Source organism: Vitis vinifera, chromosome 5 (genome assembly GCF_030704535.1).
Source record: "Vitis vinifera cultivar Pinot Noir 40024 chromosome 5, ASM3070453v1".
Lineage (NCBI taxonomy): Eukaryota > Viridiplantae > Streptophyta > Magnoliopsida > Vitales > Vitaceae > Vitis > Vitis vinifera.
This window is the reverse complement of record NC_081809.1, coordinates 24576640-24598133: the sequence shown is the minus strand read 5'-3', so window position 1 is coordinate 24598133 and position 21494 is coordinate 24576640. Positions and strand designations below refer to the sequence as shown.

At 38.0% G+C, this 21494-nt stretch overlaps 3 protein-coding genes across 3 annotated transcripts; 2 read left to right on the top strand and 1 right to left on the bottom strand.

The window, feature by feature from the left end:
- Nucleotides 1–1763: 1763 nt before the first annotated feature.
- LOC104879483 (lysine-rich arabinogalactan protein 19-like) lies at nucleotides 1764–10976 on the top strand. The gene is made up of 3 exons (XM_010652343.1): nucleotides 1764–2186; nucleotides 2883–3045; nucleotides 10927–10976. Exons 1-3 carry the CDS (start codon nucleotides 1764–1766, stop codon nucleotides 10974–10976), a joined length of 636 nt encoding a protein of 211 aa, XP_010650645.1.
- A 1307-nt stretch (nucleotides 10977–12283) lies between these two features.
- LOC104879482 (uncharacterized) lies at nucleotides 12284–13042 on the top strand. Its single transcript, XM_010652342.3, has 2 exons — nucleotides 12284–12820; nucleotides 12939–13042. The coding sequence occupies exons 1-2, from the start codon at nucleotides 12433–12435 to the stop codon at nucleotides 13040–13042; spliced, it is 492 nt and encodes a 163-aa protein (XP_010650644.1). The 5' UTR covers nucleotides 12284–12432.
- Nucleotides 13043–16737: 3695 nt separating this feature from the next.
- On the bottom strand, nucleotides 16738–21027 carry LOC104879464 (putative disease resistance RPP13-like protein 2). Its single transcript, XM_010652305.3, has 3 exons — nucleotides 20770–21027; nucleotides 17265–20477; nucleotides 16738–17141 (listed from the first exon to the last, which is right to left on the bottom strand). Exons 1-3 carry the CDS (start codon nucleotides 20817–20819, stop codon nucleotides 17135–17137), a joined length of 3270 nt encoding a protein of 1089 aa, XP_010650607.2. The 5' UTR covers nucleotides 20820–21027; the 3' UTR covers nucleotides 16738–17134.
- Nucleotides 21028–21494: the final 467 nt, after the last annotated feature.

The window sequence follows — 21494 nt, the reverse complement described above, 5'->3', positions numbered from 1 at the left end:
TTCCAATGTCATTTGGACATTCCTACATCTTGGTAGGAGTGGATTATGTCTCTAAGTGGGTAGAAGCAATCCCATGTAGGAGCAATGATCATAAAGTGGTACTTAAATTCCTCAAGGACCACATCTTTGCAAGATTTGGAGTGCCAAAAGCCATTATAAGTGACGGGGGAACCCACTTTTGCAATAAACCTTTTGAGACTCTTCTAGCCAAGTATGGGGTTAAGCACAAGGTAGCTACACCTTATCACCCCCAAACAAGTGGCCAAGTTGAGTTAGCCAACCGAGATATCAAGAATATATTGATGAAGGTGGTCAATGTGAATAGGAAGGATTGGTCTATCAAGCTCCTGGATTCCTTATGGGCTTATAGGACCGCTTACAAGACCATTCTAGGAATGTCTCCCTATCGCCTTGTTTATGGCAAAACGTGTCATCTTCCAGTAGAGATTGAGTATAAAGCATGGTAGGCAATCAAAAAGCTCAACATGGATTTGACAAGAGCCGGGTTAAAGAGATGTTTGGATTTGAATGAATTGGAGGAAATGAGGAATGATGCATACCTCAATTCAAAAATTGCAAAAGCAAGATTGAAAAAATGGCATGATCAGTTGGTAAATCAGAAAAATTTTACCAAAAGACAAAAAGTTTTGCTTTATGACTCTAAACTTCATCTCTTTCCAGGAAAATTGAAATCCAGGTGGACGGGTCCTTTCATAATTCATGAAGTGCATCCCAATGGAGTGGTGGAAGTATTCAATCCCACAGGCAATCAAACCTTCAAAGTTAATGGCCATCGTCTCAAGCCATTCATAGAGCCTTACAGTACAGACAAGGAGGAGATCAACCTCCTTGAACCACCACAACTCTGAGGGAAAGCAGGGTATCATGGGCTAAATAAGTCCATGAATTTTTTGTTATAGTTTTATAGTTATATCATTATTTTTATTTCTTTTTATTATAATTTTTCCTCAATCTTAGTTTATTTTGTCTTAATTCAAGTCAATTTTGATGATAAATTTCAGAAAAAAATCATGAAAGATGGGGAGAATTCTTCAAAAGCAAGACAGGGGAGTAAAGCCAAGGAAACAGAGCACCTGATTTCAAGGTGCGAAAATTTCGCACACCTGATTCCAAGGTGCGAAAATTTCGCACACCCCAAAACCAAGGTGCGAAATCCTCGGTCCAAAGGGAGCCATTTTCGCACACCCCAAAACCAAGGTGCGAAATTTATTTCAAGGTGCGAAAAATGATTTCAAGGTGCGAATTCCCTAAAAACCAATTTCGCACACCACTGTGCCAGGTGCGAAATCCCCTCCTGGCACACGAGTGCCATTTTCGCACACCTCAAGCCACTTTTCGCACTGTGCGAAACAAGGTGCAAAAATTTCGCACACCTGATTTCAAGGTGCGAAAATTTCGCACACCTCATTTTAAGGTGCGAAATCCTCAGTTAAAGGGGTGCCATTTTCGCACACCTAATTTCAAGGTGCGAAATTTGCAGACCAAGGTGCGAAAATTTCGCACGGTAAAATTTTAAGTTCCAAAAATTTTAAACGGACTTTTAAATTAAAATTTTACCCCCGAAATTGTGCCTAACGTCCAAAAACAACTTTTCGGTTGCCTTGGAAAATTTTAAAACATCAAAAACCCCCTAAACCTCATTCCTATATAATCCCTTAAAGTCCAGAAGCTCAAAGGATTCCCCCACGAACCAGCTGAGGAGCCTCTGGAATCCCGAACAGTCACCCACCTCCATTTCGGCCATGGCGAAGACTAGAGGAGGCCTTTCCGGCTCCCCATCCTCACCGACACCTCGACCACATCGAGCCGCCATGGGAGCCGCAGCTTCGCCACCTGTTCAGGCCCCGGCCATTCCCCCATCTGAGGGGGAAGCCCCTTCTCAGCGCCGATACCCCACCAGGAGACCACCCACGGACCCTGTGCCACCAGCCAATCAAGCCACGAGCTCTGTTTCTCGGCCACCAGCGAAGAGAACCAAGTTCTCGGGTCCTGGAGAGCCATCCCACGCACCTCAGTCAGAGCCACCTACAGAGGACTCTCGGATTCCTGTGGGGATTACTCCTGAGACCGTTATCAGGCGTCCCATGATAGCCGGACCACCGATAGAGGGCAACTTGGATTGCAGAGATCGATCCTTCCATTCCGAGACCTACTTTGATACAGAGGCCCTCAGACAGCAGCCAGAGCTCAGAGATTCATTCCGACTACTACAGAGGTATCACATGGAGGATCTTCTCACTCCTAGGCAATTCTACTATCCCAGAGTAGTTATAGATTTTTATCAATTTATGACTACTCGAGGCCTCCGTAATCCTACCCTCATCCAATTTACCATAGATGGACGCCAGGGTGCCATTGGAGCTCGTCACATTGCTGAGGCCCTCCGTATACCTTATGAGCCTGTGATTGAGGCAGACTTCAGGGAGTGGTCCTCATTCTCTCAGAGTGACATGGTCCGCATTTTGTCCAGGGGGACTTCTACAGCCTCAGTGTTGACTAGGAGAGAGCTTCCATCTGGGATGCTCCTTATTGATGTGCTCCTGCGTGCCAACCTTTTCACCCTTCAGCACAAAGTTCAGAGGCGAGGAGCTATACTTGAGGCGTTATTTAGGATTTCTGAGGGCTATTTCTTCGGCCCTCATCATTTGATTATGACTTATCTTCTTCATTTTGAAGAGAAAGTCCATCAGAAGAAGCTTCAAAGGGCAGATGGCATCCCATTACTATTTCCGAGGCTCCTCTGCCAGATTTTAGAGCACCTGGGCTATCCTGAACAGCCCCGTCTTGAGAGGCGCCGCCATTGCCGAGAGGACTTCTCTCTCGACAAATGGCATCACTTGGTAGCCTACTTTGCACCCCAGGGAGCCCCAGCTGTGCTTGCACCCCCAGAGCTACCCCAAGATGAGCAGATGCCTCAGGCCCAGCAGGATGAGATTCTCACAGAGACCACACCTCCTGCCCCTACAGCACACCCCTCAGAGCATATTCCTGAGCCTATACATCCTATTTCTCCTATCACTTCGGGTGCTCCACCAGTCATGCCAGCTACCCCAGCACCTCCTCCTTCATCTGAGCCCACTGTCATCGTTTCTCTTACGGAATTCAGAGGCTTAGAGCATTCATTGCGGACACTGAGCACTGCTCAGGATTCTATTATCCACCAGATGGCCACTATTCGGGCACACCAGGATCAGATCATTGCTACTCAAGCCCAGCATACCACGATCCTTCATCAGATTCAGCAGCAATTGAGTATGCAGACACCTTTTGGGCATGATAGGTCTGCACCATCCGAGCCTCTAGTGCTAGATAAGGAGAGCTTACCAGCTGAGCAGCCCATACCAGAGGAGGAGATCAGAGCAGAGCCATCACATGACACCCCTCATATTTGATATTTTTATATTTTACTTGTTTTTTATTTTAGACTTGTAAATCCCATCTTTTGCATGTGTTATAAACTGGGATTGGAAGTATTACTTGAAATATATATATATATATATATATATATATATATATATCCTTTTTGATTATATTCCCTTTTCTCATTACTCTTTTGTCCTTGGAACATGTGGTTTAAGGTACTCCATACCTCCTTTACACTCAGACTTTGTCTCACTCAGGAGGTACCACTTCCTCCCTTTATTTTTAATCGCTTTCGAAACATTGAGGACAATGTTCAACTTGGTTGGGGGGAGAGTTGAGAAAGGAAGTTTTGTTGTTAATACTAAGTTATTTTGGTATTTTAGTTGATTTTTGCTTAAAATTTAAAATTTTTAAAAAGTTTTTTGAATCATTCTCTATGGTTGTTAAAGATAATTTCTCAAAAATAAAATAGGATAAGTCGAGTTTTAACTTAATTATTTAAGTCTTAGAGTTTGTTTTATGCTTTCAAAGTTGATAATCTATTGAAGCCTCTTTGATTTCGAACTTTCTTCTTCCATTTCAAGCTTTACACCACTGTGCACATTAGATCCCGGATATATGATGTAAAACTTTCTCACCTTCTAAGCTTAGGAAAATTTTGACTTGGTTCATTACTTAGCCTCTCTTTAATAGTGTTGGGACACCTCATAAAGACCAATGAGTCTTTGAAAAAAAAAAAAAAAAAGAAGAATAAGCTTCTATTCTTTCCTTGAAACCTAAGCATGATCCGAAGGGGTGGCGAAAGCCTTTAAAACCCGATGCCCTAAACCTTGATTGGTTGGGAGTCATCGATCCTCTGCTTGCTACATAGGTGAATTGGTTAAGATTAGTGAGTAAAAAGAATTGTGAATAAGAAGGTGCGTTCCTAACCTATTAAGAGTTGATTAATTTTGCCAATGTTCGAGAAAAGCTTAGGTTGGAGGGTGAGGATAGTTGTATATACTATATCCGGAAGCTAATCTCATTAACACTTAGCTTATTATGGAAGAGTTTGATTTGGAACCTTGAGAGTAGAGATTCTTTTGATACTTAATTGCATAATCTCCACTCTTTGTACTTTTTGTTTAAGTTTTAAGCTTTGACAACTCCTATTGCATTTTGAATCTTCATATCTTTAGTTCACCAGGTGAGATGTGTTTGGATATCAGTCATGCCTCTCAATTATTTTTTGGAATGAATTGCATGACCTCTTTTATGTATATTATTATGTTTGCTTAGTTTTTCTCTCCTTAATTGCTAAGGGACTAGCAATATGTCGGTTGGGGGGAGTGATTACTACTCAAAACATGCTATTTTGTAGCTTGTAATTAGCTCTTTTAAACACCCTTGAGTAGTAATTATTACCTTTTAACCCAATTAACATGTTAGGGACCCTTGCAATCGTTTCTAACAATTGTGTTAAGTTTTGGTGCTTTTTGATAGCTTTATGCTCACCAAAGCAATTTAAGAATGAGGGAGAGCTATTTATAGTTCATGGCAAAGCTTTTGAAAGCTTAAATTTATGAAGAAATCAAGCTATGGAGCCTCATAATCCTTTGCCTTAGTCGTTCAAAGTATACAAGGAAGAAACAATGGAGAAGAGGAAAACAGGGGATGAAAACAGGGGACACAGCTGCAGTATTTCATTGCACTTTTGGAGTACTTTCCGAACTCCATTTTTTACATTCTATATACCATTTCAAAGCTCAGAAAGTCAAGAATCCAACGGTTCAAACCATGTACGATTTGGAGCTGAAATGAGAAAGATATGGCCTTTGGAAGACAACTGCATCAAGCTGAGGGACAATTTCGCACGATGGAAATCAAGGTGCGAATTCCTCAGTCCACTGTGCGAAAATTTCGCACACCTCAAATCAAAGTGCGAAATTGGAACTCCAGCGTGCGAAAATTGGATATTTTTGCCGACTCTTTTTCTTCTGATATTTTTGTGTCTAAATTTCCATTTTCTCCATGTATTCAACCACTCATGTAATTCCTTAGCTAGGAAGTATCCAAGGAAGGGTAAAATTACCTTCCTATATAAATTCTCTTGTAATCTCTGAAAAAATATCTTTTCGGGGAGCTTTCTCCAGGAGACCAAATGATGTAAATTTGCTACTTAGTGAAATACAGAGATCTCTTTTGCTTTCTTTTTCTCTCTTCTATTTTCTATTTTCTTGCAAGCCAAACACCCTCTGAGGATGTTTTCCCAGAGGATGAGAGGCTAAACATTTAGTTTCTTAGAGTAAAGGAAGCTAGGTGAAAAGTCCAGATTAAAACATGGAAAGTTTTCGTGCATTAAATTCAGGTAGTTGGAGTCCATAAATGGTTTATAAAGCCAAGGTTTTGCCTTAAATCCCTTAGAATCACTTTGACTGGCCAATACATGGTAAGCTTAAGGTCTCTGTGGATGCTTATTGCTAGATCCATATCAGTCCATTAGTTATCATGTACGAGCCATTGAAAAGTGATTCAAGGTGATAGCCCATAGTGTCTTAAGCCATTAATGGACCTTAACTACCATCTCTAGTGACTTTTTATGGATTAAAACTTCATTGTCAAACCTATACCGGTTCGGGCAATAACTATAGGTTAAATCCCCAATGCGAGGAGAAAAATCCGGAATTTTCCACTTTGCATCTGGAACTTGAACCTAGCAACCTTTATCTCCGGGAAACTTTCTTTCTTCCACTTTTTACTTAGTTCTATGTGAGTTTAGTTTAAATCACCACTTTCAAAACAATTTTATTTTCTTTTAAATTTCAAGTTTGTGCTAAAGGAAATCATCAGAATCAATTTCTAATTTAGAGTCTGTCACTGATAGAGTGAAAACCCATCCCTGAGTTCGACCCTAGAACTGCTATACTATAGTAGCTTTGCTACGCCAGTATAAGGCCATAGGTTTTATAAATGTTTTTGATTAAAAGACCCGGCTGGGCATCGAATCAGATGCTAAAATAAATGGATCCGATTTGTGACCAATTTTGGAGAAGTCAACTAATGTGAACCCGAGTTCATCCACTTTTATACCATTCTTGTTGTCAACCCAATCACACTTGAAAATTGGAATTCTGAACATGTTGTAATCAAGATCCCATATCTCATTAATGACCCCATAAAAGCAAAGTTCACCAAAAACTGGGTTCTTATCCTTAGAACTGGAAATTTGCATAGTCCCTGCTAAAATGCTAACACCACTATTTTAGGTGACGCATGTCATATCACGTTCCTTAGTATGGTAACGACACCCATTAATGATGTATCCAGGGTATTTGACCACCTGGTGAGTAGGGCCATGTGCTAACCACCTAAGCGTGTTGGGAATATCTTGCCCGTTATGGATAGCCTCTTCAACCTGTGTGTAATCAAAACACAATTGGAAACTTGTGGTGTTTTCAACATATTAAAATAATTTCTGAAAACTATGAGATTACCTTTCCTTTAAGCCAATATGTAAAACAACGCATATGTTCTTCTTGCAACCAAATTTGTCTCTTAAATTGTCGAGGGTATTGAGACTTCAACCAATTCATGTGTTCCTTATAACGTTATAGACAAGGAATGCAAACTTAGGATTTCATCATTATGTTATGAAATTATAAAAAAATAAAGGTATATTTTTCTTACTCAATGTATGGTTGGACAATAGTTGTATTCTCTAACACATAATGATGTGCTTGTAACCACGATTTATGATCAATGTTGATAGAACGACCACCAGTTATAGGTCTACCAAATTTGTTGTCATAATTGTTACTTTTTGGAATTCCAATTGCATGAGTTCCTGATAAATATTCAGTACAAAATTCGACAGCTTCCTCTGCTAAATAGCACTCAACAATGCATCATTCAAGCCGATTATGATTGCGAACATATCCTTTAAGAACTTTCATATACCTCTCAAATGGGTACATCCACCTAAAGTAAACTGGACCACATAGTCGCACCTCCCTTATCAAATGCACTGTTAAATGAAGCATAATATCAAAAAATGAAGGTGGAAAATACTTTTCAAGTAAGCACAACGTGACCACTAACTCATTATGTACTTCATTCAATTTTGGCACATCAACCACTTTTGTACATAATTTATTGAAGAAGATACACAATCTTGATATAGTATATCTCACATGCTTTGGCAAAACAGAACGTAATGCCATTGGCAATAGTTGTTGCATAAGTGCATGGTAGTCATGAGATTTTAGACCAAACAACTTCAATTCCTCTAAGGAGACAAGATTTCTAAAATTTGAGCAATACTCTTCAGGGACCTTCAAATTAGACAACGTTTGACAAACTAATTTTTTCTCATTTCTGGATAGTGAAAAACATGCAGGGGGAAGGTAGGTCTTTTTCAAGTCAAGTCTTGGGAAAAGTTCAGACCTTAAACCCATTTCAACTAGGTCAAGTCGAGCATTAAGTCCATCCTTTGTTTTCCCTGGGATGTTAAACAAAGTACCAATAATACTCTCACAGACATTCTTTTCGATGTGCATAACATCCAAGTTGTGACGGACATGAAGATATTTCCAATATTCTAACTAAAAAAATAGGACTTTTTTTTCCAACAATTTGTGTTCACATCAGATTCAAGAGATTTTATCTTCATTTTTCCCCAAGAAATAGGAATGAGATCAACTTTTTCAAGTATTTCTTCCCCACTCAAAATTTTAGGAGGAATCCTAAAATCTTGTTCACCATTGAATGCCTTCTTTTGTCTCCGATAGGGATGGTTACGTGGTAGAAATCGTCGGTGACCCATATACGAGTTTTTCCTACCATGCTTTAATCTTTTGGAATATGTTCCTTCTCCACATATTGGACATGCATAATATCCTTTCACAGTGCAACCAGCTAAGTTTCCATATGCAGGAAAATCATTGATTGTCCATAAAAGAATGGCCTTTAAAGTAAAAACCTCATGCAAGTGTGCATCATAAGTCTCAACTCCTTTTTCCCACAAAGTTTTAAGGTCATCCACCAATGGACTCAAGTAAACATCTATATTTTTGCCAGGTTGTCGTGGTCCTGAGATCAATAATGATAGCATCATAAACTTCCTTTTCATGCACAACCAAGGAGGAAGGTTGTATATGACCATTATAACAGGACAACAACTATGTCTACTGCTCATAAACTTATGAGGATTTATTCCATCTATTGAGAGTGCTAGTCTAAGGTTTCGCGGTTCACATGCAAAATCAGGCCACATATGGTCAACTAGTTTCCACGCTGAGGAATCTGATGGGTGGCGTAGTTTACCATCACATTCTTTATCCTTGGCATGCCACATAAGATGTTTAGCGGTTTCTGAGGATTGGAACATCCTTTTAAATCTAGGGATTGGTGGGAAATACCACAAAACCTTTGCAGGAACCCCCTTCTTAATCTTCTCCCCCTCATTGTTTATCTTCCACCTTGACTTTCCACAAGTTGGGCATGCAATAGCATCCTTATACTGGTTTCTATACAAAATACAATCATTAGGACATGCATGAATTTTTTGATATTCCATACCAAGAGCACTGAAAGTCTTTTTAGCTTCATACATGGACAGTGGCATCTCATTATTCAATGGCAACATATCTCCAAGCAACTGAAGCAATTCTGAGAATCCTTTGTCAGACCAACCATGACGTGCTTTTAAGTTGTAAAGTTTTACCAATGCTGACAACTTTGTGTATTTCATGCATCCAGGATATAAAGGTTTTTCTGCATCTGCAAGTAACCTTCCAAACACTTGGGGATCATTCATACAATTAACTTGTGCAGCATTAACCATATCTATTGTATCAACAACATCATTATACTCGCATTTGTCATAACGTTGTTGTGAGACATTTGAAAATCCTCCACTGGGACCCTTTTCTCCATGCCAATACCATATTCGATAACTGAGATCTATTCCATTAAAGAACAAATGCTCTCTAATGACTTGAGGGATTTGACATAATAGATTTCCACAACGTAAGCATGGGCATTTTATAGAGGTATGGTTGGTTGAATGTGTTAATGTGAAATTGATAAAGTTTTCAACTCCTTCATCATACTCAACTGACCTTCTATCTTTTGACATCCAATCTCGATTTTCCATTTCAATTAAAATAATGGAATATATATCCTATACAAGAGAACTGCAAAACTTGTTAACATTAAGAACAAAAAAATTTAAGTAAGTACATCTTTTTTCAACATAATATTGGATATATTTAAATAACTAAATGTAACTTAAATAGGCAAGAACAAAACTTAATATGCATTAGTACACAAAATAGTTGTCAAAAGTTTGTGACAACCTAAACAACCTAAGGTAGTGTTTGCTTTCACATAATTGGATTTGATTCATAATTTTAATTCTACAGTATCCATAAGTCTCACTTTCAGCAAACTGTTGAACTTTAATTTTATGAAAGGGGACCAACTGTAAATTTCACAACTGGACCGCAAATTGCAATACGAAGCTCCAATTCCATGCAGCCAAACACAACCTAATTCTTCTGGTACTACTTAAAAGTCAAAACCCGAAACAAATTCAAATGTTCAGCAAACTTTTCTTTTGCTTTAGTATGTGCAACAAAGTACAATAACTTAAGCCTAAAACGATGAGATGGATTAGTTATGAGTTAGGAAAAATGTGTGTGTGGAGAAGGAGAAAAGCAGAGACTTTCCGATCAGACAAATGGATTTAAAAAAATATTACAAACAAAACCAAATTTCCATATGACAAAGAATAAAAAAAAAAAACCTAGCAGAATCAGCAGCAGAGGCTAAGAATCAAACACCATAATTATTTGGAAACAAATAAATTTCTTGTACCTGAGTTACGAAACACTCCAACACTGCATTTCTCAAAGGTAATCACCACAAAACTAAGAAAATACAGAGGGTACTTGGTCATATTGCCAAGCATATAAATGTTTCTCAAAATCAGGAATAAAGAGCATAAACAGAAAATAAATAAATAAACAAGTGAGAAATTTCTTCTACCCATCTTTGCAAATACTACTAAAATGCATATTTTTTCAAAGAAATCACAACAACACCAACAAAGATAATGGGATGACCAATAAATTGCAGTCAAGCAGAAATTTTCTCAGAACCAGAACTGTAGACAAAGACAAAGCAGAAACTAACATAAAAAATGGAAAATTTCAAGCACCCACCATAGAAAATCGTTATTATAAATAATACTATAAATCAAGAACTAAACAGCAAGCAAGATTGTAGAACTAACACCAAATAGTGAGAGATTTCTAGTACCCAATCTTGCAAAGAAAAACTTCAACTATGCAGACTTCTCAAGCAGAAAGCAATAGAAGAATATATATATTCAAACACTGAGAATTGTTCCTCAGAAAACAATAAAAAAGCATATGATTATGGAATAGTCCCCAATGTTTTTCTTTCTGTACAGTAGTCCTTGTCGTTAATGTGTTTTTCTAGCCAGTCAGTTTGATAATTGTCAACAACTTCTCATTTCATAATGTATTTTTGTTGAATCAGGTCGACAATTTTCATTCTCTCCTACTAAAATGATTGTTTATGTGTTGTAAGAGAATCAAAACAAAATAGTTGACTCAGTAGCATTATCAATTTTGGTTTTCTTAGATGGGTGGTATAGAAAATGATGGGTTGCATGAAGTGCTGGTCATCTACTGACGTAGAATCCCAAAATAAAAAAAGAAAAGAAAAAAATCTATTGATGTTCTACTTCAGGATACTGCGAGATTTGGGAAATTAATAAATATATAAATAAATAAATAACTTAATAACTTAAAATCATTTAATAATTTAATTTACGTCATTAAATAAATTAAATATATTTAATAAAATTAATTAATGATATTACTTAAATTTAAAAAAAAAAAAACAACTTTTAAGTAATAAATAAAAACAATTAACTTATTTTTAAATCCACATCTTTATTTTACTTTTTTTATCTGTGTGGGTTTTATAGTTTAAAATGTGGCAGTCTTGGTAACACTCCAAAAATTCCTTCCTTCATCTTATTTATATAGAGTTAAGAACATTTAAGGTTCACTTTTTTCCTATAAAATGATAGAGAATTATTCTTAAGAACTGTTTTTCAAATTTGTTTTTAAAAACACTTCCTAAATAAAGTCTAAGCAGTCCCTATGATGGTTTCTGGTTTGTAGTTTTTTGCATTATTTATTTATTTATTTATTTATTTATTTTTGTTTTAGGAATAAATTGAAGCTTGGAAAATAAGGGAAAAGATGGATTTGAGTTGGAGAATTTTTCTTTACGTGATGAGCTTGTCACTTTCTACTCTCCATTGCAAGCAACAAGCATAAAACTGGAGATGTACTGCAGTCAATGGGATTCCATATCAAAAAACAGCCATTAAAGGAAAAGGGAAGTCATCAACACAACGTATTAATGAGGATAGCTTGTTGTGGCTTTTGTCAATATTTTGGACTCTAAGCATCAAACTTTTGAGGCTTTGATCAGGGGAGAGAGCTTATACCAAAATTCTAAATATGCAGCCCCTAGGATGAAGGTGCCTGCCATTTTCTCAGGCACATGTGAAGCAAGCACCACCTTATTTTCCACTTAGATCATGCCATATGAGTGACCAAGAATCTAATCTAGAGTAGCAAGATTTCATGAAAATATCAATCATTATTTCATGTCTGAACAAAGTCTAAAATGGGTAACAAGAGGCTGAAATGAATTTGCTCAGATGAGGCTGAAATGGGCATTAAGTGACCAAGAACTTAATAATTAATTTTGCTGTGTGTATTCTCTTGGTACACAAAGAACCTAAACAAGCAATAGCAAGCACATGACATATACTCAATTGTTGCTAAGCAAGCAATAGCAAGCTCATGCCCTTTTTGGCAATGCCACATTCCAACACCCATGCCAAACTTTTCCTTCACTGTCTTCCATCAACCCTCACCAGAAATTCCTAATGACACCAAACCCACATCCCACAAGCCCAAGGATTAGTGCCAAAAAGTGCAGATAGGGATTGAGGTTTCACTAATGAAGCTCTTTCTCTTTCTCTTTCTGCTTGGGGTTCTAATTCAATTGTTCGCCCATGGCTCTTGCAAGTCTGATCTTCCCGCCCCTTCTCACGTTATGCTAGCAGTGCCGGTGGGATATAGTGTGGGATTCAAAGGGAGAGCATTTCTAATGGAGGCCAACCAAATGGTACCTAGTTTCAGAGCTGCATTGAGCGTGGAAGCAATTAATGGAAAATACGCGTGTTCCTTGGGTGTTTTTCTTGGGGACGTTAAGGTGTGGGATTCTGGCCATTTTACAAGGTTTTACACATCAGAAAGGTGCGTCCTTGAGCTGACTACAGATGGAGATTTACAGTTGAAGGGTGCGAAGGAGCAAGTGGGTTGGCGAACTGCTACTTTTGGACAAGGTGTGGAGATAACATTAATGTAAAAACTAGTTAGGAATTAGCCACTGTGTAGTCCTTTCTCCCATTAGGCCAATGGGGATTCTAATATGTTATAGATCTTTTCCTTCTTTTGATGCAGAGACTACAGTTATCGAGGAAGGGCAATCTGGTATTGGTGGACGCCTTGAACCGTATAAAATGGCAGAGTTTCAATTTTTGGAGCATCCTATTGGTCCAATATGACTCCTACTAGGTATTCACTTGCTTTTTAGAAGGTCACGCCCTCCTTTTATAAAGGTTGCACCAAGCAGTCCTAATCCTACTAGGAGACTAACTTTTGAGTCCTAGTTTGAGTCTGACTCAAGCTCAACAGATGACAAATTTGAGTAGGACTCAAGTCCTACTGAATCTAAAACTCTCATGCCACATCTCTCTATCTCCTTATGCATGAAGATTTAGTTTCCTATCCCGATTAGGAGTCTTCTCATGTCAAGAGTCCCTTTCTCTTCCTGCATCAAGTCTCAATCTCCCACTTTGACTAGAAATCTCATGTGATAGGAGTATGTCTCATGCAATAGGAGTCTTGCTCATGTGATGCATCAGTTCACCATGCTTCCTATTGTAGGAGACTACACCTTGCTCAAGCCATCCCGATGCCAAGATGTGTCTACTCAAATCATTTTTTTTTTCTCTCTCTCGTTTTTTAGAAGGGATGAAGATCATGTGGCAATATATCTCAAAAAAAATCTATACCTATCGTTCTCACACAAATACATATTAAAAACCATTCATTTTTTCTTGTTTTCCACTTGTTTTTATGGAGTTGATCGTGTGTTTGGTTCAGATTAAAAAATCAATTAATCTACAGGTTTTTTCTTCTATGCTAGAACTTTAAACCTAAGTTTTTCTTCCCTACAACTCAAAAAAACGCAGTTCATAAAAACCATAATACAAAAATGTTGAAACAATCAATATAATAACATTAATAAAAGAAAAAAGATGATAGATCTAAGAAATTTTGGCTTACCTGGGAGTCCACAAAAAGAAGAATGTCGATTGTGAGCGTGTTGACTATGGGTGAGAGAAAAGGTAGAAGAAGATTATGATTTTTATTATATATAGGGTTTGTATACTGAGATTTTTTGGATTGTGGGTATCATGTGGAAACAATGGGCTTTTTATAGATTGGTCCTTATTATTAATTCTAAAAGTGGGCTCAAGTAGGCTCATTAAGTTATAATATTTAAAAAAATTTATTTTATATGATGTCACTTCCCGAAAAATGACACTATTAATATAAAACTAACATCATCTAACTACCTCAATTGAAGATTTTTAATATGATGTGTCACCTTTATTAATTATAAACCTTATGGTGTCATTATTTTAAAAGTGACACCATAAATAGTGACACCATAAATTATTTTTGTAGTAGCATAATAATAAATTAAATAATTTCTTAAATTATTAACAATAAATTAACATATAAAATAATACACCTTATATAATACCATTACCATGTAAAATAATATATTGCCTAAAATTAAAGTCATTCATACCAAATTTAATATATAAAATTCTAATTTTCAAATTTCCAATCCAAATGTTGTTGACATTTAATGTAAAATGAAGCAAATACATGAACATTTGAAATAATAAATCATTTTTATATAAAACAATACATTAAGCCCTTTTCTTTAATTTTCAATCCCAAACATCACTTATTCACACCACAGGATACCCGGTTTGCTTTTGTCTCTCTGTAGTACACAACCAAACAACACTACAAAGATCGAGCAAGAAGAGGCAACACCAACATGCAAAGATCATCATCGATGAAAGAATGTGATGTTTCTCATCGGTCAGTCACCACAACCACATCACCGACACGAAACTTTCTTTTTTCTTCATATCCTTCACGGTTATGGGTCTTGAAAAAAAAATTATTTTTAAGAGAATCTCTCATATTTATTAGAGATTTCTCAGTTTTGGTTGCCTTTTGTTGTGATTTGAAATGGATTTTTTTTTTTTTTGTTTAATATGAGAATATTTAGATCTTAAACGATTGAACTCGTAATTTCAACCGAGTCCACTCAGAATCTCAACCAAGGCAACCAAGTTTAGTCGGTTCTTAGTTGGGTCTGTGTTAAAGATGGTACCGGTTATCGGACTCAGCGTAGAAAGGTTTGAGGTGGATACAACTCGGCTGAGTCATATCAGCAGATATTTTGAACCATGTCTTGAAATGATGACTTTGCTTGGATGAATGGGCTCAAATGATGTCAGGGCCACCAAGGACAAGACAGTTGTTGCAGCCCAATCAATAAGCGAGCTAAATGATGACTCTGACCCATCTTGTCCCTATACATTTTCTCTCCTTGCTCAACAAGATGATGACAACTTTAGGCTGAGTAAAATCATATCACAGGGTTCCAGATTTTCTCAAGCTTTTTGGGAAGATCTCCATTTGTCTCCTAAAATACCAAACGTCTTTATCATTATAAAAAACAGAGACGAATTGGTAAGTTGATGTGTAGGTAGCATTTTCTATGTGAATGCATATATTGAGGAAAGCATAGATAATTTTCGTCAATTAGTTCATGTGCTTAATGTGAATATCCAAGTAAAACATCAAACACAACTCCAAATGCTATACCATAAATCCTTGAATTAATGAAGAAAAACCTGTAAGACATAAATGGTGGAAATGGGCGTCAGATCTAATAAAAGATGAGAAGATTGGACCTTCATTTCTATCAAAGTCAGGCAGCTCTTCACCTTTTCTGGGCTACTTGGTTTGTTGATCCGGTCAACCCTGCCTTACAGAATAAGATAGCTTCTCCACAAACACATGACTCATCATCTCCCTTTTCTGCGCACACTACCAATGATCCTCTGTCTCTAGCCATCCTGCAGCCATAAAAAATCCCTCACTTGTTCTATCTCCTTTCACTTCTAATGTTGAGCAGCTTGGTTTCCAACTGTTATGTACTTCCTCTCTTGAAAAAACTCCCAAGGCATATTCTGGAAAAGAATGAAGGAGAGCATCTATTAAGTGCTTGAAAGTGCTGAAAAAGTAGTAGGTCTCATGCAGAATGGATGCAGTGCAGGAAAGGCTGCTTCCTGCCGCTATATTAATGACCTATTGCAGTTGCCAGTTATATCACTGTTCCCCAGTGAAATCTTATAGCTCAATGCTTTCCCACCTATACTTACCCATGAATTTAGGCCCTAAATTTTGCTGGCATTCCAGTAACTGTATTTTAATTGCCCTGTTTCAACCACCCAAATCACAAGCTAAATTTATGGTTCCAAAACCGAAGGTCTCACTTGGGTGTAACCTCTGCTCTGCTGTTCATTTCCTGAATCCACACTGACCATACCAAAAGTAGAAGAAGCAGGTGGAATGTAACAGGTTAGAGTGGAGGAAGCAGGAAAGAGATGGATATCTCATGTCAGTAAGCACTGGATGGAGGTTGTTGGTGAAACTTTCCGTTCTTCTCCTTCAATAACCAGCAGCTTTGGTTGGAGTTGAAGAGCTTTAGGTGGATGAATCCCATTTCAAATGAGTGTTATAACAAAAGCTCCATAATTATATGGCATGATCTAACTCCCAAATCTTCTTAATTTAGAAGGAAAAAAGAAGTCGTAAGCCACTGGATTGGGCAGAGCATGTAAGCAGCCATGCAGGTGATGGTAGGTTCTGATCTGAGCTTGTTAGCAGCAGGAAGCATTAATTTGATATATTAATATAACTTATTTCAAGACTTTGAACCCAATGCACTTACAAAAATAAGCTACAAATAGGAATATTCAAAACTCTTTAACATATTAGTATTATGATTTCTAACAAAGGTGGAGGATTAATCTCACTCTCCTTTGGCCATCTAGGCAATAGTGATATATGTTATTTTCTCCATATATGCATACCAGCAGACTAGTTAAATTCTATCCAATAAACATCATCAACTGAAAGAAGAAAGTACTCTATTCAATCCAAATACAATCACAAAGCAAAATTCTATAGCATTCACACCCACAACACCATTGTGTTCATGATGCCCTGATTCTACGGTTCACACACACAACTCACAGAATCTACTAACAAGTACACTACAGCATACATTTAAGGTTTGAAAGACAAGAACTTATCATCAATGGTAGAACAGAATAATGAGCAGAAGGGATGGAAACCCAATTCGAAATGAGCTCTATAAATTGTTGCAACTGAGAACTGCCCTCATGAGTATTTGAATATCTGCTCCAACAGCAAAAACATTGAAATGGAAAGCAAAGCCCAACACGAAGTAGACCAGAACCTTCTCGCATAGCTTCTCACGCCCTAATCAAACAAAACAAAAAAGGGAAAAATACAATGGTGTATCAGGTTGTTGGTTACATTACGAAATCATCTCATGTTAAGCTGGTTATAAACCAATTTTCAAGAGACCAGTAGTGAACTTACTGGGCAGGTAGAACTTCAATTTTCAAGAGAGTTCTATGCAGCAATTCTGCAGGAAGAATTTTCAGACTTCTGCAGAACCTAACCTCCAAATCTCGGAGAGCTTGTAGTGCTCCTTTCTCTACATTTAATTCCTCCAGTTGCTCTAACTTCCATAGTTTAAGAACTCGAAGCTGAGGAAAGCTTCCAAAAGAGCAAAGCATGCTTTTCCCTAAATAAGATTTGGCAAGCAATTTAAGACTTCTAAGATTGGGAAGCTTATCCAATAACCGCATTGGATCTTCTACAAGTCCTGAAGCTGATAAGGTGAGGTCGATGAGGCTGTATGGGAATTGGGACATAACAGATGGATTCCTTAACCGTCCGAGCAAGTAAATGTAAGAAAGATTCACAAGGCTTACTAAAGGCTTCAATTCTAGATCCCATGGCTGATTGTTTTGATCAATAGATTTGAGCCTTAAAGACCGGAGTTGGTTCAGTTTCAGAACCCAGTCAACTACTGCCTGCAGTTGAAATGACATTGCCTCTTGTTTAGATGACATTGTTAATCCCAATTTCCTAATACTGAGTAACCTGTCTAGGCCATCTCTTACCGGGGTCTCCTCATCTAAAAATAGCCCACACAATGTCTGGAGGATTGTAGGAAAATTTGTACCCTGTCCAAGCATAAGTTTACTTCGGTAGCTCTCACTCAAGTATAAGTGCCGCAGTTGTTGTAGCTTCCAGATTGAATCAGGCAGAGTGTTGATGCTAGTATGCTTCATGTCCAGTGTTTGAACATTCTGCAACTTGCTTATAGATGATGGGAGTATCTCGAGAAATGTAGATCTTAAGCCAAAGTACCTTAGTCGAGTTAGTTTGCCAATTGCCTCAGGTAACTTAGGTCTGAAGACATTTTCAAGATCAAGCACGAGCAGTACTAGGAAGCAACCACTGGATATGCTTTGACGAAGAAAGTTTCCCACGTCTTCTCCTGGTTTGCTTTCTTTTCGAGTATCAAAGGACATAAAAGAAAGCGCATCTTGATAGTAAGGTGGCAAAGAAGTAGAAGTTGTGTTGTAATCACCATGAATATGATCAAAGCTTACATCTTCTTTGTCAAGATGATCAACAAGACGACGGATCCTGCTGGTGCCTAGGGATAACTCAGATCTTGTGTCAGTATGAATTCCAAGAAATGTGGCTTGTTGAGCTTTGGATAACCAATACTGTCTTAGGGCATCCGGCAATCGCACCATTTTAACATCCCCATTAAGCTTCTTCTTTGTCACTTGAACCATTCCCTGGGCTATCAACATATTCAGACACCTCTCTGCAACGTCTTCTGGAGTTTCATTCTCGCCCTCTGGCTGGACCAAATCCTCTGCAACCCACAGTGCCATCAATCTTCTTGCTGGAATATCAAAATCCTTAGGAAATAAAGTGAAATAAAATAGACATCTCCTCATGTACAAGGACAAATCCTTATGGATCTTATAGAGGGTGTTGGACCAAAGTTGCTGTTGGTCATGATGAAACTGTTGAAGTACAGTGGACCACTCTTCAATGGTTGCATCCTTGTGTGAGAGTGCTTCTGCCAATTTTACAATCAGCAGTGGCAGACCCCCACATCTTCTTACAATTTTGTCTTTCAGCTTTAGCAATTCCGGGAGTATGCTCTTTTTCAAAGCATGCGTAAACAATGCCCAACTCTCCTCATCTCCTCGTAATCGCAGTAGGTGAGGATCACTCATCGTTTGGAAATTTGGTGGTAAACTGATTTTGTGAGTAGTCAAAATCATTCTACTTCCGTTTGATGATTCTGCAAGTATTCTTAACACATGCTCTAAGAATGGGATATGAGTATCATCCAGAACTATAAGAGACCTTTTATCAATTAAGAAAGCTTTCAGCCGTTGTAACTCAACATGATAATTCCACACATCTCCTAGTTGACTTAGGTTGGAGTCCATCAATTTCTCCTTGTCACGTAGGTGAAATTCATAGCCATCAGACGTCCAAACACCAAAAGGAAAATGGTTTAGAACATCTTTATTGTTAAAGATCAACTTTGCAAGGGTTGTCTTTCCAATGCCTTCCATACCCATTATTGGAATCACTCTGAAACTCTTGTCATCTGTAAGCAACCGTTTTACCATCGCATGTACATCATCAGTGAAGCTGGGGAGATTAGGTTCTTGCGTTGTTGGCTGTGGTGAGATTAGCACGGTGGACTCTGTGTCCCTACTTTGACTTTGTCTACTGAATTCTGTTGGTCTGTGCATAGAGAGGTTCTGGATCTTAGCATATATTTTGTCCATCTCCACAGCAAGCTTATCCTCAGATTTCAATTTGCCAAAAGCAAAAAGAAATCCCCTTGAAGGTCTCATCCAACTTCTTTTTGTGAACTCTTCTTTTTTATTGATGAAGTACTCAATGGCAGTCACAGCAGACAGGGCAACATGGGACAACTCCTCCATCCAAACCATATTGCAAGAGTCTAATTCCACTGATTGTAAGCCTGTCAGAAAATCATTCAGAGACCTGAATTTGTCTAGCACCCGCATGACTTTCTTCTTAGTATGGGGATGAATTACCTCCTGAGCTAGCAGAGCTGATACCTTCTGTTCCACTGGGGAAACAATTGTGTTTGCCACACTCCGATCCTGTATCAAGAATATGTCTGACCAGACCCTTTCTTCAAAGTAGTTACCATGGTTGGCACCTGATGCTATTGCGATCGGGAGACAAGGAAGAGCAGGGATCTTAGACTTCATCAATTCCAGCTTCTTATGAATTCTGATGATCAAAAGGCACCTCTCGCAATTTCCTAATCTCCTTTGCTTGGCGGGTGATCTGAGCATAAGGTCATCAATCACATCTTCAAAATCATAGGCAACGTCCGTTAATTCCTCTGGGGAATATTCAGGTTCAACCCGAGCACGCATCAACTTTCTTTGGATCCACTGGACATCTTCTTCAACTCCAACGAAAACTGTTGGTTCTTGAATGCGCACAACATAGACTTTCTCTATGACCCTCGACAAGACTATCTTCGCCAAATCTCGTGTGTCGTCTACCTCTGCCCAATTTATTGTGTCCCAATCTGGTGTGTCGTTCGTCTTCAACGTAGAGTTTCTATGCCGCATCTCCTTAGCTTCTTCATTTCTACCCTCTGCCATCATCCTCCACGCCTCCTCCCTTTCCTTCCTTGTAGAGTATTCATGCAGCATTTTTCTGCGGAGAAAGGAACAGAAAAGCTCTCACACAAATCTAATTAAAACATATCTTAAGAATTATCAAGAGATGCAGATTCTGCTTTTCAATCCGAACAAGAATCTAGAAATTAAACCAAGGGGGGAAAGGAAAAAAAAAAACCTCATGCAAAATATCTAATAAAATGATGATGAATAAAAGGAAACAATAACTGAAATTATTAACCCATAAATATTTAATAATCAGTCATCTTAGGAGGATCACAAAAGGGGAGATGATATTGCAGACTTGATCAAAATTTCATTGTTCTTACAAAAATCTGTAGGCGACAAAGCCCCCGATGAAACTCCATAGCCATTTCATACTGCCAAGGTGAAGCTGGCCGCGAAAGGCAAAGGACTGAGTGGAGGCGGCCTTAGTAACAAACTCACAATGGCAAAGAAATCTGGTAACTAACAAGTAAAACTAAGTCTTTCCCTGATCATTTTGTCCTTCCTTTTCATTTTATATTCTCATTTTCTTTCTTAATTTTCAACCCAATTCACACTCATCACCACCTTCATCTTCTCTTTCTAAGAACATTCCCCTTGACGTCTTTTCTCCTTTCCTCTCTCTTTATATATATATTTTTATCTGAAAGCCAATTAACAGTGACCACCACATATTGACCACCCAATACCATCAGTTTCTTTTTCCTTTTTCTTTTTCTTTTTCTCTATGAGAGATAATGGACTGCTCCCACCCTTTTTCTAAGAGGAATACTGGTAGGCTAGCTCTTTTTGAAAGACTTGTAAGACAAGGGAGTCAACTTAACCAAACAATGTTTTCAATGTGGAAAGGTTTTGTTTCCACATGAGAAAGATAGGGTGGTAAATATGTAGTGAGTTTCTTGGACAAAATGAGAAATTCTACTAAGGATTGAGGATTCGAGTAGCTCTAGAAATTAAAGAATCTGGGGCAATTTATGTAATCCTCTATATAAAAATCAAAATACCTTGTTGAAGAGGCCATCATTAGATACTCAAGACTTATGTAATG